The 18,695-nt window shown below is 39.0% G+C and overlaps 1 protein-coding gene across 1 annotated transcript in view; it reads left to right on the top strand.

Annotated features, from left to right (window-relative positions):
• The window catches only part of LOC115412182 (ephrin type-A receptor 6-like), a 417,601-nt gene that overhangs the window by 215,108 nt on the left and 183,798 nt on the right, over positions 1 to 18,695 (top strand). The window contains exon 3 of the mRNA XM_030124523.1: positions 5,315 to 5,650. Within this exon, the coding sequence (XP_029980383.1) occupies positions 5,315 to 5,650 (336 nt within the window). The remainder of the gene's footprint in view (positions 1 to 5,314; positions 5,651 to 18,695) is intronic.

The following is an 18,695-nucleotide window of genomic DNA, read 5'->3' as shown; positions in this document are numbered from 1 at the left end:
ACAGTTTAACCGGACTAATTCTCCTTTAATTAAAAAGCCATTTAGCTGTCACTGAGATAGACGGGGGCCATGTCGAGAGCTCACCAGGGTGGAAGAGTGTATTTGTCTCTAACTGTTAGACAAAGCCAAGTTATTGTGAGGATTGTGTGAGATGCAGCGGCCCCGCAGGATGCAGAGTTTGCTGAGGAAATCTTCAGAAAGGCTCGACTCTTATATCGCGCTTTCATCTCTAAATTTAGACGCAGATGATGTAACCTTGCTTTTGTTTTCGTAATAATCCATAGATTTATACCCGCGTGATGCCAGTGTATCCACACTGGCTTAGAGATTGTGTGAAATCCAATCAGGATGTAGGAGATAAAAAAAAAAAAATACAGGTTCATTTAAGGCTTTCACTCAAACTTTTCATGTAAAAGAAGGTTCAAGTGGCACAGACGTGTCTTGATTTATCAGGGGTTGGTAATGCTTGCTTTGCATTATTCTGGTAATACAGAAAATCTATTAAATAATGTCCCAAAATCAGGATTTCACCTGCTCACCTGGAGCACTACTTAAAAAAATAAAATAAAAATAAATAAATAAATAAAAAGACTGATTTTTCTTTCTTTTTTGCACTTGTACAATTCAGGAATAATTAAGTTCACCTTTCACAGGATAATTGTGTTTTATTAATCATGACAGAAAACTGTTAACAAAAGATCTATATGTCTGTCTGTCCGTCCATCCCAAAATCAAGATTTTACTTCCTCAAATAAGCACTAATTAAATAATTAAATAAAAAGACAGATTTTTGTTTCTTTTTTGCAACCACTATGGTGGATGCTAATGGGGATCCGTATAAACAATAAACAGTTGCATGCAAACAGAAATATTAATTGAATATACATTTTACTTTATAATGCATGCAGCATATGAGAAGTTGTATTTTTTTTTTTTTTTACCCAGAATAAGGGAAAGTCTGACTATTTTCTCAATGTAAACCTAGTCCAGTGTAAATCAGCTAACTAATAACAGAACACCTACTTTTCCCAACCTGAAAATAACATGTAGCATGGTCCAAATAGACGGTGGAAATGTATTAAGCAAATTCAAAAAGCCACTGAATCAATATTATTAAAGACTAGTTGGTCTTTTTTGTTGTTTTTTTAGATAGTATGGCATAATTTGTGTGTTGTGTCCTTGTGTTTTACTGTGGATTTATAACAAACATGTAATTATTCATGCAAATGTTTGTGATGGGCGACACGGTGGTGCAGTGGTTAGCACTCATGCCTCACAGCAAGAAGGTCCTGGGTTCAATTCCAACACCAGTCGACAGGGGTGGGACCTTTCTGTGTGGAGTTTGCATGTTCTCCCCGTGTCTGCGTGGGTTCTCTCCGGGTGCTCCGGCTTCCCCCCACCATCCAAACACATGCACTAATAGGTTAATTGGTTAATCTAAATTGCCCATAGGTGTGAATGTGAGAGTGATTGTTTGTCTCTATATGCTCAGCCCTGCAATGAACTGGCGAAATGTCCAGGGTGTACCCCGCCTTCGCCCCTATGTAGCTGGGATAGGCTCCAAGTGACCCCCGTGACCCTAGTGAGGATAAAGCGGGTTCAGAAAATGAATGAATGAATGAATGTGATGACTTCTCTACTGTTTTTTACCTCTGCCAAGGATGTTCTGTTTTTGTCGGCATGGGTTTGTCTGTTTGTGTGCAAGATAACTCAAAAAGTTATGGACGGATTTGGATGAAAATTTCAGGAAATGTTGATACTGGCACAAGGAACAAATGATTACATTTTGGTGGTGATCAGGGGTGGGGGGGGCACTGATCTGCCTTGGCGGAGGTCTGCGCTCTACGAGTGCTTTTCTAGAAAAGATAGCGCAGACCTCCGCCAAGGCAGATCAGTGGGCCCCTGTGCCCCCCCCACCCCCCCCCACCCCACCCCCGATCACCACCAAAATTTTATCATTTGTTCCTTGTGCCAGTGTCAACATTTCCTGAAATTTTCATCCAAATCCAGGGCACTGGTCTGCCTTGGTGGAGGTCTGCGCTCTCCGAGTGCTTCTAGTTTGTTTTTTTCCGTATTAATTGTTTTCATTTAGATAAGTTTTCCATGTTTTCTTTCAATCTGTTTCATTTCTAAGGACTAAAGTAGAATTACTTTGTTTTGTTGCATATTTGAAATAAACTGAAACTAAATGACATAGAGTATATTGATACCAGTAAAAAAAAACTACAGCCCTACTGTAAATGAGGCTGTGTAAATTAAATACATGACAAATATTGAATTATGGGTATCGTTTTGAGTAAAATATTAAAATGTGAGAGTTGTTCTTGGTTGTTGAGCCCTATCTTCCAGTGTATGTGAAGTCCTCAAGGCCTGATACAGCTTGTGGGAGTGTGACAACCTAAAAAAGAAGAGTCTACCATATCTCCTCTTACAAGTTGTGAGCCTTATGTTGTCTCATCGATGTGATGCATTTTAAACAAGGGCTTCCAGGCAATAACCATGAACTGTTTCCTTGAAGGAAAAGAAGGAAATGGAGATTAAAGACCGAGGGCCCGAGAAGAAGACAAAGGTAGAGAGCGAGAAAGAGGGGATGTCACACGAGCAGAGATAAAGGTGAGGAGAAAGTGTAAAAGCTGGATGGAGTAGACACCGGAGAGAGAAAGGAAGGAGGGCGCTGATACCGATCTCCCCCTGGAGGAGAATAGGAGCTGATTGATGGCAGTGGGGTTGCTCTGCAGGAGGGGAGGTGGGTGGATTCTCCTCGATGGAGAGAATAGAGGAGGAGAGATAATGGCCGATAGAGACAGAAGGAGATAAAGGAAGAGAGAATGGACATAAGCTGACAGAAGTGGAGGAGGGGTAGGAGGAGCTTTCCTGTCTGCTGAGATTTTTGTGCAAAGGTAGTGAGGGAGGAGGGATGGAGGGATGGTGGAGGAGAAGGAAACATCCCATTGTCTAGGCAGACAGTGAGCTTGGCAGGATGGGAGTGTTCAGGTCCCTCAGGCCTTTTAACTCCACCCTGTTGACAGCTGGCTGCCTGCTATAGCGCACTGCTTACCCTGACACACAAACACACACAAAGTCCTCACACAAGCAAAACAGGAGGCGAAAGGAGTTGCACAGCAGAGCGGTGCTTATGAGCTATGATTCACAGCCATGATCTAGGATTGGATTCTGAATGTGGACCCTTAAGTTTTTTATTAAATATATATATTAACAGGTAGTGTTCATATTTTTCTGCAGCATCTACTATTCTGCTTCTTACCACGGTGTGCCTCAGGGATAAATTTTGGGTCAATTTTTTTATTTATGTATTTTTTCAGGGTGTGTAGATTATGCTCTGTCCTCAGTGATATTGGCAGCTCTGTGACTTTAAAAACTGTTCAGACACTTTGAAAAGTAAAGTGTGTAGGATTCAGTGGAATGTAACTACAGTAACAGAATATAACGTTCATTATAATATTGTCATTGATGTTTAATTTATTTAATTTGTAGTCCACCATGTTTCTACAGTCACTCATCACAGATATCCTCTCTTTTGTTTGGATACTATTACTACAATCTACCATGTTTAAGTGTGAACAAAAATTAATATCATATTAACATAAATCAGAACAGAATGGACAAAAAAATCAAAGGCTCTGATGACATTTAATTGCCATTTTAATGCCACTACAGAGGAGGAACCTGGACTCCAACATTATCTCTCAGCAGTAACGGTTTATATGTGACTAAATTCTCACCAAAAAGGAATTTTATTACTGTCATGTTGTGCCTGAATTAAATTTGACACTTGATTAATTAACAAATCAATAATTAATTTGTGTAAATTACACACAGTGTGTGCAGAACTGCCACTCAGTTTAGAATATCAGCTATTTTTGACAGTATTTTTATTAAACTTGTGTAGTTTACACACCGACAGAACTTGGTTTGTGGTTATGGAAAGGTGCAGGGTTTGGTTTATAGAAGAAGTCTGTAAATATGCAATTAAAACCATTATTTGCAGTATATTTATTAATCTTGAATGAAATCTGTGTACTGTCTCACTTGCAGTGGTTCCCAACCTTTTTTGGCTTGTGACCCCATTTTAGCATCATAAATTACTGGAGACCCCAGACATTCAAAACAGAGACTTTTTTTTTTTTTTTGCTAAAATTAATTTGTTTTTTGATCATATAATAGTTTGCTATGCTATGTTGCAAATAGATGTTAATTTTAGATGACATTAAGGCTATAAAATATATATTATTCTGGATGGAGGCAGAAAAGCCAGGTGTAGATTACTGCACAAAGTGAGAATTTGATTTTCCTCGGTCAGGATATGTACAGTCGGTCCAGCTTGGATTTACAAGGAGGACAATTAATACTGAACAAACAAGAACTCAAACTATGAATTATGAAAGAGCTGCAGCATCTGAAACTGACCACAATGAACATTTGACAGATAAACAGAACCACAGTGCTTCAGTTTCAGCTTCAGTTTGTCATGTCTGTTATGGATTGGGATTGTCTCTGTCAACTCACCATACATTTTTTATTAGTGTTTTTATTTTTTTATTTATTTATTTATTTATTTATTTATTTATTTATTTATTTATTTATTTTTTATCAATTACTAGAAATTTCAGGCGACCCCATTTGAATTTCAGGTGACCCCATGTGGGGTCCTGACCTCAAGGTTGAAAAACACTGCTCTAGTGTTAACCAAATGACATGTGAGTCTGAACGTGAACTCCAGTCTGTACTGAACTCCAACCACTGGGATGTGAAGGTCATTAAAACAAGACAAAGTCACTGGTTACATACATAAGAAAACATCATATTTATAACAAAATATAACTGGATTTGTTTGTCTCACACTTTCCAACCCTTTAAAAGCACAATACATATTCATATTCAATATTATTCAAAGCATTGCTTAAGGCAAAATCCCCATCCATCCCATTATCATTTTATAAACTAATTATTTAGTTGTTATTATTAGAAGCTATTATATCCTTCCTCTGTCTTGTAGACAAAAACATAAAAAAGACTTTTGACCCATGTTGTGCATCAGGCTGTTAAGCATCAGCCGTATGTCAAGAAAAAAAAATTAATTAAGCCCCAGTTTGCCATTTTTTAACATCTCTGTAAGATAATGACCTTGGTCCAAAGCTTTTTCTCTCTAATTAATTAAAAGTCAGAAGCAAACAAGCCATACCACCAGCGGTTCACGCCACACTCAGCCATGCATCTGTGGGTCTTGTTTTTAATTAAATGCACATCCTTGAAAACTAGCCTTAACTTCTGTTTGTTTCCTCCATTTTTCTAGGCCCTCCGTCTCCTCCCCGTAACTTGATTTTCAACCTGAACGACACCTGCCTGATGCTGGAGTGGTCTCCTCCCAGTGACACCGGCGGCCGTCGTGACCTCACCTACAACGTCCAGTGCAAACGTTGCGGCCCCGAGCCCGACCGCTGCCAGCTGTGTGAGGAGGAGCTTCGTTTCCTGCCTCGTCCCTTAGGCCTGACCAACGCCACCGTCACCGTCATGGATTTCTCCGCTCACGCCAACTACACCTTCGAGATCGAGTCGCTCAACGGGGTTTCGGACATGAGCTCGTTCCCTCCACAGGTCGCCATCATCACTGTCAGCACCGATCAGGGTGGTGAGTTGTATTTCTGATTTGTTTTAATATTGCTTCTGCTGGTTGCTATGGCAACAATCCAACCAATGCATGTCCAGTCATATATTTCACAAGTCACTTTTCCATTCAATATCTGTGCAAAACTTTACAGATATTTACTAAATGTCGAAAAAACAGAAGTGCGTAATGTCGGTTTTTCCATTAAATCACAAATGCGATGATTTGTTTATTTGTTATCGTGAGATGACACGAGAAGTCATTCCATAAATATGGCGACGAACGTAAATATGGTGTTGATTTACAGATATATTCATTATTATTATATATTACCCCTCTATTTCATACTAAATTAAAAAATGATTGGGTTTCCTGGTGTGTCCACACATACTTCGACATGTTTCTTCTTTTTCTTCACTAGTTGTAATGTCCGTCAACATCCGCTTTTTAATTCACCGGACTCAAATTGCGAAAAAAGGTCTTTCCATTGCAGTTTTACGTGCTATACCATTTGCACTATGCCCGAAAAACCACCTCCTACCAGCGCAAAAACTTTTAATTGGAAAATGAGACTTTAGGTGAAATTGTCGTTGTTCATTAGTTAAATTTTTATGCACAAGTTCTATTTGTGCAATTTGAGGGTCAATGGAAAAGCGACTAGTGATGACATCTTTTCTGTAGCGAGAACTTTTAAGGAACTTTTTTTTACAACATTTATACTCACATAGGAGACACAAAACTATCAGAGCATGACAGAGTCTGAGGAAAAAGGTACTTGAATCAGAATTCGTCTTTATCTATCTATCTCTGTGTATTATTTGTAAGTTTTTATTGTTACTCATTGTCAGGTTAATATTTATTTATTGATGCTTAACTTAAAAATCAAACCTTATGGTAATGAATGTATGTGTATGTAACGCACTACTGAGCCCAGAACAAATTTACCCATGAATTCTTGTGGATACCCAATCAGTTAGAGTACTGTGCAAAACTCTGAGGCTACCGTTAGGTTGCTGAGGTTGCATTTACTTCGGTAAATGCGACCTGGCTGTTCAGACTGAATGCTCATTGAAAAATATCAGATACCTATCAGATTTAGGACCACATATGAAAGTGGCCTGGGTTGGATTTGAAAAAATCAGATTTGTGCTGTTGAAATTGTCTTTAACAGATTGGATACAGGTCACATATGGCCAAAAAAAACCCAGATTTGGGCCATACATAGGTGTGAATGTGAAAGTAGTCGCTTTTCCATTGGACATCTGCACAAAACTTTACCGATATTTACTAAACACTGAAAAAACAGAAGTGCGTAATGTTGGTTTTTCCATTAAATCACAAATGTGTTTATTGTTTATTATTTGTTTATTTATTATCATGAGATGACACAAGAAGTCATTCCATAAACATGGCGATGAACGTAAATATGGTGTTGATTTACAGATACATTCATTATTATTATTATATATTACCCCTCTATCTTGTACTAAATTAAAAAATGATTGGGTTTCCTGGTGTGTCCACACATACTTCGACATGTTTCTTCTTTTTCTTCACTAGTTGTAATGTCCGTCAACATCTGCTTTTTAATTCACCTGACTCTAGTTGCGAAAATAGGTCTTTCCATTGCAGTTTTGAGTGATATACCATTTGCACTATGGCCGAAAAACCACCTCTTGCCAGCGCAAAAACTTTTAATCGAAAAATGAGACTTTAGGCGAAAATGTTATTTTTCCATTAGGTAAATTTTTATGCACAAGTTCTATTTGTGCAATTTGAGGGTCAATGGAAAAGCGAATAGTGAATGGTTGTTTATCTGTATAGTAACCCTGCAGAGGATTAAGCAGAGACAGAAAATGAACGATTACATTCACGATAATCCAAATGTACGATCATCAGTTCTTTGCATATACTTGATAGTATGTGCACTTCAAATGTGCCATATTGTTTTATGCATTTGTTTGCAAAAGCTGTTTGTTTTCCATAAAAGACACACACAGCTGTCTGGAAGCTTGCATCTGACAAGTGATGAATGAATTACAATCATTAATTTTGATCATTAATAAGGTGTAAAGGCGTCGTTGGAGCTGTAGACGCCTGTGCTTCCTATTTGTTTTCATATTTGAACTCTATAAATAGCCCCCATAATCTTTTCTGCCCAGACTGTGTAGTCGTATATTCAGGCTGGAGTAAATTCACAATGACATTATGGTAAATGTTATTGTAGTCTTTGTGGTTTTGCATCCTCAGCCGTTGCAGTAAATGATGGCAGGAGGCCAAGGGGAGTGTGTCTGTGTCTACATCCCTGCTCTAAAAAAACGTTTTTATACTGAAAGGCATATATTTCCTTTGGGACATGGTATGGTGTGTAGAACGCTTATGTTTTTAATTTGTGATTTGCAAACACTGTGCTTTCTGCTTTCCTTCTCCTCCCTCCCTTCTCCCTCGACTATTCCCTTTCCCCCTTTTTTCATTTGGTTGTTTGTCCTCCTCCCTCTCTCCCCTGTTTCTTGTTTCAAAACATGTTTGTTTTTGTTCTTTTTTTTTTCTTCTACCCTCCTCCCTCTACCTTTCTATCCATCCTTCTGCTGATATGGGACTCTTGGAGAAACGTTTTTTCTCAGCCAAACCACATTAAATGCATTATTCAAGTTCACTGGGGACAGCTCTAGCCTTTACAGGTAACTCAGTGTTACACCCGGCCTTTTTATTTCATTAGGATGCCCAGTTTAGCGCATAGTCATGGCAGGTCCCCAGGCTGTAGACAAGACCCATTTCATCACTAATATACCCAGCTGCAGCTATTTAAATTGCTCAAGGGACCGACTGGTGATGCATTTTTCCTCAATCATCTTAACAAGAGCTTGAGTTTGACCAATATTTTCGCCGCCTATGGTCATCACTGCGGAATCGAGTCGAAATAACAGCAGCTTTCTGGCAAATGTTCTGAATATTTATAGGGTTTATTGATATTCCACATCCTCAACAGCATATACAAGAACAGACGAGCACCAAAACCACCACCAATAAATCAACACTATGGCCATTTCTCAATATGCATCTTTGTCTGTTCTTCTGTTCTCACAAGCTTGTCAAATGTCATCAGTCTGGGGCACCATAAAGAGGGGGTAAACATGACAAATTCATGGGGCCCAGCATTTGCAGGGGGCCCAGTGGATATAGGTTAGAAGCTGTGAAAATTTCCTGTAAGCTCCGCAGTAAAAGAGAGGCAAATGCCACGTTTCCACTACGTGGAACCAGCTCGACTCGGCTCGGTATTCCTGGAGAGCGTTTCCATTATAAGATACTACCGACTTTACAGTACCTGGTCGTCATAGTGATGCAGCGCGTTACTTCCGTGTCGTCTGTTCAGAGAGTTGCTGATAAACTCGCTTGTTGCATGTTGTCTCGTCTGAATTTTTACGTCGGCCACCAAAGACTGAATCTCCTCGACCGACCATGGTGTAGTTTTGGGCTGTTATCATGTAGATTAATGTACCGCTATATTTACTGTCCACTTCCGCATCTGTTTTTTGTAAAATGGTGGGTCACAGAGAAAACTGTCTGACCAATCAGTGGTCTGCAGTGTGTACATGTCACGTTTTAGTATCTGGTCCCCAGTCCTGGAACCTTGGCGGAGGTGATACCAAAAACGTAGTACCAGGTACCAGATTCCAGGTCCTTTTTTGTAATGGAAATGCAAAAAAGGCCGAGCCGAGTCAAGTCAAATCGAGCCAATACCACATAGTGGAAACGGGGCAATAGAAGCCGGGAGTCGGATGTTCAAAGTTATATTTTACTTTTGTTTTCATGGGCATTGCAGTTGTTTCGTCACGTATGAAACGCACCCCTATAACTCCAGTTGTTGCAGTACGTTCATTAACCACCAGCACCACCCACCCCCCACCCCACCCCCAGCGCATGTGTGCTCTGACAGCAGATTCACAGATAATTTATTTAGATTTCTTTTTTTTTTGTTTTTGGGGGTCTCTTTTGTTTGTTTTTGTCTTTTTTTTTTGGTTACTGTTACAATTCTACACAAAACTCAATAAAAATTTAAGTTACAGAAAAAAAAGATAAACGATATGAAAAAACTAATACTAAAACTAAACTAAAACTAAGCATTTAGGAAAAAAGGCAACAACTGATAAAAACTAGCAAAGCTGCTCTAAAAACTATTTAAATCTAACTGAATTAGAGAAAAAAGTCAAAAGTAAATTAAACTAAACTACAATGAGAAATCCCAAACTATTATAACCTTGATTACAGAGAGACTGACGTTCTAGGGAAGTCTGTTCTCTGGACCCTTTCTTACCAAGAACGTACTCTATATACCGGGAATTTCCCCTTGTGGGACTAATAAAGGCATATCTTATCTTACTTTATCTTATCTTATCTTACTCTGCAAACTTGATATTGAGAAACAGCCTATATGAGTAAAGTATAAAGCTCATTGTTTAACACACATCTATATAATGGTACTGTCGTGGAGGCGTAAACAACAAAGAAATTTGTGGAGAATGGATTGGTTGTCAGTCAGGCCTTCCTTTATTGTGCACAAGTGAGAAACTGACAAACGAAGCTTCGCCCTCTCTCAGAAGTCAGTTCTGACCTGTCCAGGAAGTCAGTCTAACTTATAGTAGCCTGCGCTAAGCTTAAATGTGATTGGTTAATATGATGTATGATGCTGTCGCTAAGCAAAAGAAAGAAAATAAGATACAAACAGAAAGAATGCAAGACCTTGGAGTTGTCCTGGGAAGTTTTAAGGAGTTGGGTTATTCTGTATCTTGTGGTATCGTTAGAGACAAAGTAGCTTAGAAAACATGCAGAATTGAGAAACTGACTGAGAGTAAACATTCCTATCAAGGCCTGTGGTTAGAAAGAGAATGAAAACTGAAGAGCTCTCATAAGTGTCTTATAAACTAATAGAAGACTTATGGTCAGTATTAAAATCCGTATTAATAGTATCATCGAGTTTTCTTCTTCAAACTCATAGTCGCTGATTTTGACATTTAGCGCTGCATGTGCTGATAGTTTACGTTATAGCTCTGTTAGCTTAGCTCTGTTTTTAGGCAGAAAACCCCCACAGTAAAACCACAAGTCACCTCTGTTTTCTGTACAGTTTGTGTTGTCAGTATCTGCACTAAAGATCTGTTTGTTTGGAATGGTCCAAACAAGGTCAGAACTGTCACAGTTTAGTCTGAACCATGGATCAACAAACAACAACTTCACAAAAATAAAAACCTCCATAAGCCTCATAGTCAAACTTATTCATGTAGATCAGGCATGTCCAAAGTCCGGCCCGGGGGCCAATCACGGCCCGCGGTCAGATTTTATACGGCCCACAGCTTCAGTTTTAGAATGTGTTATTTATGGCCCGCTGGACTGTTGAACCGAGAACATGAATCATAAAAGGTTCAAAATGCAGTTTCTCCTTTCACCTCATGGTGGCAGCACCACTCTAACTCTATCTGGCTCTGTGACCTTACCGTGAACCCTTTTCGCTAATTTCTAACCACGGCGCCTGTAAATAAAAAAACGGAAGTTGACAGTGAGGGCCGCCGCTTCCAGGAGAGATGGGAAGTACAATTTTTTTCACTGAAAATCGAGGCAATTATGTTTGCCTAATTTGTCAACAGACTGTTGCCTTGTTTAAGGAATTCAATGTAAAGAGACACTAGCAGATAAAACATGCTAACGCATATGACAAGCTAGCAGGGAGTTTGCGCTCCGAAAAAGTGAAGCAAATTCAAGCTGCTTTAAACTCACAACAGTGACTCTTCATGTGAACCTGAGTTCAGTGAACTCACCACCAAGGCAGGTTACCAAGTTGCCAGGTTAGTTGCCTCTAACTGCTGGTGTTGTGTACTTGTAGATGTGACACAAATATTACTTTCTGAATAATTTTGTGAAAGACAAGAGTAAGAGTTATATGTTTTCATCTGAAATGTTAACAGACTTTGCATTACTGAGTAATATATGAGTAACGATTACTCATATAAGTCATGTTTTAAATGAATGTGGGGTTAAGATTTTTATCAACTTCTTGGATGTTTAAGATACTCCACACAGTTTGTTCTATGTTATCTGACTCCAGATGTGAAAGGAAGGCAGAATTGTTTTTTTTTTTTTAAATTTGTTCACACCTGAGTGGCTCAGATTTGGTTACACTGCCATTTAAAAAAATGATATTGTGACAATGAAAATAAACTTGCTGTAGAACAGTGCTTTTATGTGTAATTTTTACTGTTTAAAAAACGTCCGAAGGGACCACTGGCCCCTGGCAATCTCCACATTATCAGATCTGGCCCTCTTTAAAAAAAGTTTGGACACCCCTGATGTAGATGAAACGTTGCCATTTCAGCAACATTTTTTTTTTTTTTTTGGGGGGGGTTATCTTTTTCTTATTATTTTCAGGCAGCATTATCTTATCAGCATTTTACATCATATATATAACTTCTATATATGTAAAGAAAAACAAAAATGTGCTCATGCAGGGGAACAATGACAGAAACAGCAAAAATATACACAGTAACTAAAAGACAGTTAATGGGAAATCACAAGTATTTTTCCCATTCCATTGTTTCCTTCCAGAAACCCTTTTCCCCTGCAGAAGATTAACACTGAACATTTAAAGTGTGTAGCATGAGCCAAGGGTTTACATGGGTCTATATGCACGTTACACTTAGCAAGTCAAATCAGCTCTTAATAGTGTTACCAAATTAACCCAGTTTTTCCAATAATTGGTGAATTTATCTGAATCAAGTCTGACAAATAAAGCCAGCTTGTCCATCCTGTAGATGTCACCTATAACACTGGTCTAGAAGGAAAATGCTTCCAGAATAAAAGTAATGAAATTTTACCACATGAGAGTCACTGATAAAGAAAAATCAAGTCAAAAATGCTGGTTGGCTGAACTTTCCAAGATACAGTCTTGGGTCAAAATGTGAAATTCAAGAATTAACGAGAGAATGGGTTTGACTCAAAAGGAATATTTGTCTCAGAGCTACAAGATCTACTTCAAAACACTGTCTGCACATTAGAATACATTCACTTTACAGGTTCTATTTAGTGGAAGATTTATAAAACTATTCTATAAATGTACATAAACCAATATATATGTGTAATAACACTTAATCATATACCTTGAAAACATCAGCAAACCAGCACTTTTGTCATTTATTTTCCAATTAATCTTATTAAAATACGTAACATTTAGCACATTTAATCTCGGAAGCAAATCTTTTCTAAAAAATTGTAGACCAGTGTAACCTCTATCCAGTCCTCCATTTTTGGTGCATCCTTTTTTTAGCCACTTCCTAGCGATGGCTTTTTTTAACTGCCACCGACAATAATCTGAATTGATATTTACGCCGTGAATTTCTTATCCCCTGGTTCTCTTTTCCCAAGAATATGGACTCAAATGTGAATGGAAATTTTCGCCAATTTTCTTCAAAGCCTGCCAATTAAGGCACAATATAAGGGCAATCCCGAAATATATGAAAATGATCTGCTTTATATCAAACTTATTTTCTTTTATATCTGTGTCCAGTGTTGAAAACAACTACAGCGCTTCTAGCTTTTATCACTTTATCACTTTCTTTGACTCTAAAAGTTGTTTCTTCCCAGTTCTCATCCCATCTGGTCACTTTCGGATGTTTTGGTCAAAGGGCCTGTGGTGTATAATGAGAATGTTAGGTCATTTTTTTTTAGTTTTTAAAAGTAAAAATACCACTTCTATCCCCTTTTAACATGCATACTCTTCTTCTTGTTCTGACTTTTTTAGTTCAATAAGTGCCAGATTCACTACACTTGTTCACATGGCAGAAATGAAACTGCGGAAAGATTTGACCTCCTCCTACTACCCACTCTTCTTGTATGATTCCCATCTAACTCTGAGTGATGGAGATGTAACAGTTCTAACTTAAAATGGCTGTTAAAAAAAAAAAAAAAAAAAAAAATCTGTCAAGTGCTGTGAAAATGTGTGAGTGTAAGCAGTGTGGGTGGTGACAGACGTGTTTTTCCCAGCAGTACAAGCATTTTTGTCGATGAGATTGTTCGGTCTACTTAACATACTCATGCAAAGTGAATGTGTTTTGCATGTAGATAGTGAAAGCATATGTTAAACACTGTCACAGGTGTCATATGAGTGTATCTGGCGTTTTAGAATATCTGAATATCTATGTGGATTACAGTTTTTAACATTAACTCCTTCCATGTTAGTATTACTTTTACATAGATAGGGTTGAAATTCTTACATTACTTCCATTCTATCCTCATTTCCTCCACTGTGAGTTGAAATGCACATGAGAATTGCATGTTCCGATGTTAAATTTCTATTGACACCTTAACTTCACACCTCAACTGGAGTTCATTTCTTATGGTTTGTTACTAAAGCCTTACACTGTGCGAGTTTAGAGACGATTTCTCACTCGTGCGACTCTTTCTGGGATCAGGACAGATGTGCCTCTAATCGTGTGTCGTGCTTTGTGCAGTGTACATGGGGTAAAGAGAAGCGATTAGCACCTCACGACCACCTCACGACCAGCAATCGTGTGTTCGCAAGGAAAACGGAGCTGTTTGAAATCCTGCTCGCTCCTCGTGAGTGTATCGTACTGTCAAAGCAGTGCCACGAACCGATGTGCCTCAAATTCTCACACTGTGCATGCGCGAACACAGACGCGTACAGTAGCGTACAAGCTAACAGTAGCTAGCTGTTGTCCTAGTGCAGTTTAGCTGTTGCAGCTTCCCTCTAGTTCCTGCTATAGGATGACAGCCCATACTGTCCACGTCTGGCCAACCAATGCCTGCACCAAACACATTGTTGTCTTTTCTTCTTTTTTGATTCCTCACAGATAATGGCACATATTACCAAAGCAGCTCGTTGGTTTTTGTTCAGCACTGCCATTTCGTGACTCATGCCAATACACAATCGTCTATGCACTTTTACGGATTCCTTGGTATTTTAACGTTGTATTTCCGGATACAGCACTCAAACGTGTCATGCGTCCTGTTGTGTATGGTCCTACAGTGTGAGCAGTCAGGTCGCATACAAGCGTCGGTCCATGCAGTGTGAGAACAGGAATCGTGAGTCTGACTGTACGACTGATTCGCACAGTTTGAGGTGGAGCTGCGTGCAACGATCGAAATAATCACACAGTGTATGGCCGCCTTAAGGTGGTGACTAACACATGAACAGGCACCGCTATTTCTTTTGGGGAAGATGAAATATGACTCATTTAGTGAAACAGAAGGGCATTCCTTCACCACCTCTGGCATTTTGGTGATTTGTTTGCAAGTTTGACGATCAGCAGAATAGCACAAAAAGTAAAGTGGGAATTTTCATGAGATTTGAGCACTCAGGCATATCTCCACCAGCCTGAAATTTGAAAAAAGTTCCACCATCTTATCTGTTTGTGTTTGAAAATGCAAGGGTTTTGTCCTTCACCCTTCCACAAAATTTCACATATCTAGGTTTTTTTTTTTTTTTTTTTTTTCATAATCCTGCAGAGACAAACAACTAAACACACAAACAGATCTGAGTGATTCATTCGGAAAGGTATTTTCTTAAAGGAACAGTGCACATTAATTACATGGCCAGAATATTTGCACATCTGTTTGTTTCACATGGACAAAAATTATTCTATGACAATATTAATCATTGATCCTCAGGTTTAACACTGATACAGGACCAGTGAGTAACAACCACAGCTTCAAAGGGAAGCCAGTGTGGAAGTACAGGGTGACACAAAAAAATGGGAACTTTTTAACAATCCAGTAAAACCAAGAGTGATGGAAGAAAAATATTTTATTCATAGTAATTGAAACCTTAAAACATGCCATTTAAGAAACAATGATGGAATTTTCATTTTAAAAAAATGACTTCCTGTAGATGGCGTCCTCCTGTACGAATGCATTCTTGAAATCTGCTGTTGAGATTCCTCATTGAACGCTGCAACATCTCAGCTGCGATACTGTGAATTTCATCCTGAATTCTCTGTTTTAACTCATCCAGAGATCTTGGTCGAGTCGTGTACACTTTACTCTTGAGATAGCCCCGCAAGAAAAAATCACAAACGGACAAATCTGGCGATCTAGGGGGCCAGGGAAAGTTACCGAATCTTGAGATCACATGGTTACCGAACAATTCTCGCACAGCCGCCAATGGTTACTACCCAAAAAAACCCCAAAAAACGGGAATTTTTGAAGTGCGTATTGGCAGACATGAGCAAGTGGCAGCACTGCGAGACAGTGACCTTGAGCAAGTAAACACACCCCCATTTTAGTAACCATTGGCGGCTATCTCAAGAGTAAAGTGTACACGACTCGACCAAGAACTCTGGATGAGTTAGAACAGAGAATTCAGGATGAAATTCACAGTATTCCAGCTGAGATGTTGCAGCGGTCAATGAGGAATCTGACCAGCAGATTTCAAGAATGCATTCGTACAGGAGGACGCCATCTACAGGAAGTAATTTTAAAAAAATGAAAATTCCATCATTGTTTCTTAAATGACATGGTTTAAGGTTTCAATTACTATGAATAAAATATTTTTCTTCCATCACTCTTGGTTTTATTGGATTGTTAAAAAGTTCCCGTTTTTTTGTGTCACCCTGTATCTTCAACTGTAATACCACTAACAGCCACTAGATGCTGCTCCAAAATCCCTGGATCCCATAAATTTATGTCAAGTCAGTAATTTTTTTTTCCAGTACTCATTCTGGTCTCATTTGTTTCATTTGGATCCTCTAATTGGTCATCCATCCATCCATCCATCCATCCATTTTCTATCGCTTATCCAGGGCCAGGTTGTGGAGGCAACAGTCTAAGCAGGGATGCCCACACTTCCCTCTCCCAGACACCTCCTCTAGCTCTTCTCAGAATTCCAAGGCCTTCCCAGGCTGGCCAAGAGACATAGTCCGTCCAGTGTGCCCTAGGTCTTCCCCAAGGTCTCCTCCTGGTGAGACATGCCCAGAACACCTCCCCAGGGAGGCGTCCAGGAGGCATCTGAAACAGATGCCCGAGCCACCTCAGCTGGCCCCTCTGGATGTGGGGAGCGGCAGCTGTACTCCAAGCTCCTCCCTGGTGACTGAGCTCCTCACCCCACCCCTAAGGGATAATTGGTGATCCATCTTTAAATATTTCCTCTGTTAAGATTTTAGTGTCAAGAAAAGGCTGTACACTGGAAAAAATCAAAATCTCACCAAGTGTATTTTTCTCATTTCTAGTCCAAATATCTCATCACACTTAAAATAAAACATAATCACCTGAAGAGTAACTTTTCAGTGAGATATAAGAACTTATTTTTAGACAATAGATCTTGAAAATCTTATTTCAAGAAATCTTACCAAGATAATTTTCATTTGTTTCATTGGCAGATTTTTTTGCTCAATTCAACTTTTTTTTTTTTTTTTCCTTAATTCAGGCACTCACCTAAAAGACTTTATGAGCTTCTGTTTAACAACTAAAACATTTTTGTTTCCTGACAGAGAGCTCAACTGCAGTTCATGCAAAGCCACTTTTGTCAAGAGTAAAGTATTTTGTCTTAACAGGTTATATTTGATGGTATGACTTGGTTTTGGGAGCAACCATGTGCAGACACAGAAACCCTGAACAGGAACTGAACCTCTTCCTGCTCTTCCATGAGTTTATATCAAAACCTGGGTAGGAAGATCACCATCAAGACAACCGTTAGCGATCGGAAAAGGCATCAGTAATGACAAAATAGCATTGATTAAGTACAGAATAAATGGTTGGAGGTGGATTTAGAACTGGAGAGAATCAGCTGATATGGGCTGGCACTGACATTAGCTGCTGTCACTCGTGTTCTCATATGTGGACTGAAATAACACTAGGTTCAATTTGTGGATTAATATGTTACACTAACAATGCTATCAAATGACTTTGTTAAGTAAGTTGTTATAAGTTTGACAGCGACACAATGGCATAGTGGTAAGCACCTCTGCCTCACAGTTGGAAGGTTTTGTGTTGGATCTCCAGTCAGAATGAGGCCTTTCTTGAATTTGCCTGTTCTCTGCATGAGTTTCCTTTGTGTTTACTGCAGAAATAAAGACTGGACTTGGTTCTGTAATGGTACTCACTGCTCTTCATGTGCTAATGCTAGTTGCTGGGTGTATAAATGCAGAGACTCAATTTTTCAAACAATAAAAAAGTAAGTTAACCTTTAAAATGTATTAGCATTCGCTCACCCACCACTTCACCTTTTGTCCAATTATGGTCACTTCTAGTCAGCCAAAATGCCTTCAGAATAGTAGTATAAAATAGTAACTGTCCACTTACAGTCTGCGAACAGAGCACTACAAGAATATAGGCTTGTGTGAATACATTTAATTTTAGCCATTTTGTCTTGCGTGATATTCAAACACAGTAACATCCATCAACTCTTAGACACCGGCAATGGGATCAGGACATGACGGTAGCTATTGAGAAGAATTTAAGTGTACCTGACATCAAGGAGTTCACTCAATGATAGAAAATCCTCCGAATATTCTGAAGAAAAGCCAAACATGCAGTGTAGTAATCGGTTTTTGACAGCTGCAGCAAAATGCATACATACAAATATGTTTCCACACATGCTTCCCCAGGCACGGCCACCTTAAACTGTGTGTGATGGGCTTGTTTGGAAAGGTGCGTAGAAAAAAAAAAAAAAAGACCATTAGCATAGCGTTACCATCAGCAGAAATGAGACGGCCATGTGCATTCCTGTGTGTTGTGAAGAATGTTAAGAGTCTCCTATAATAACGTACGCTTTAGAGCTACAGATAAATTAGAGGTGGTCATTAAAATGCAGATGGCCTTTTTGGTAAATGCTTTGTACCAGTGAGGTTAGTTTATGATTTGTTGCGCCTATGATGGGCAGTTTTACTTTCTCAAACACACTCTTACACACAGAGGAATGCTAGAGCGTACACATGTATCAGTGGTGTAGAGAAGCTATATGCGCCTGTGATAATGTCCTGTCAGGCGTAACCTTTTCAGTACTTTGTGATTCATACATAGAAACTCATCTGATGTATAGGCAAGCGTCAGTCTACACACACACATACAC

Source organism: Sphaeramia orbicularis, chromosome 21, assembly GCF_902148855.1.
Source record: "Sphaeramia orbicularis chromosome 21, fSphaOr1.1, whole genome shotgun sequence".
NCBI classification, from domain to species: Eukaryota; Metazoa; Chordata; class Actinopteri; order Kurtiformes; family Apogonidae; genus Sphaeramia; species Sphaeramia orbicularis.
The sequence above is the reverse complement of the archived record's forward strand: the minus strand, read 5'-3'. Positions and strand labels throughout refer to the sequence as shown.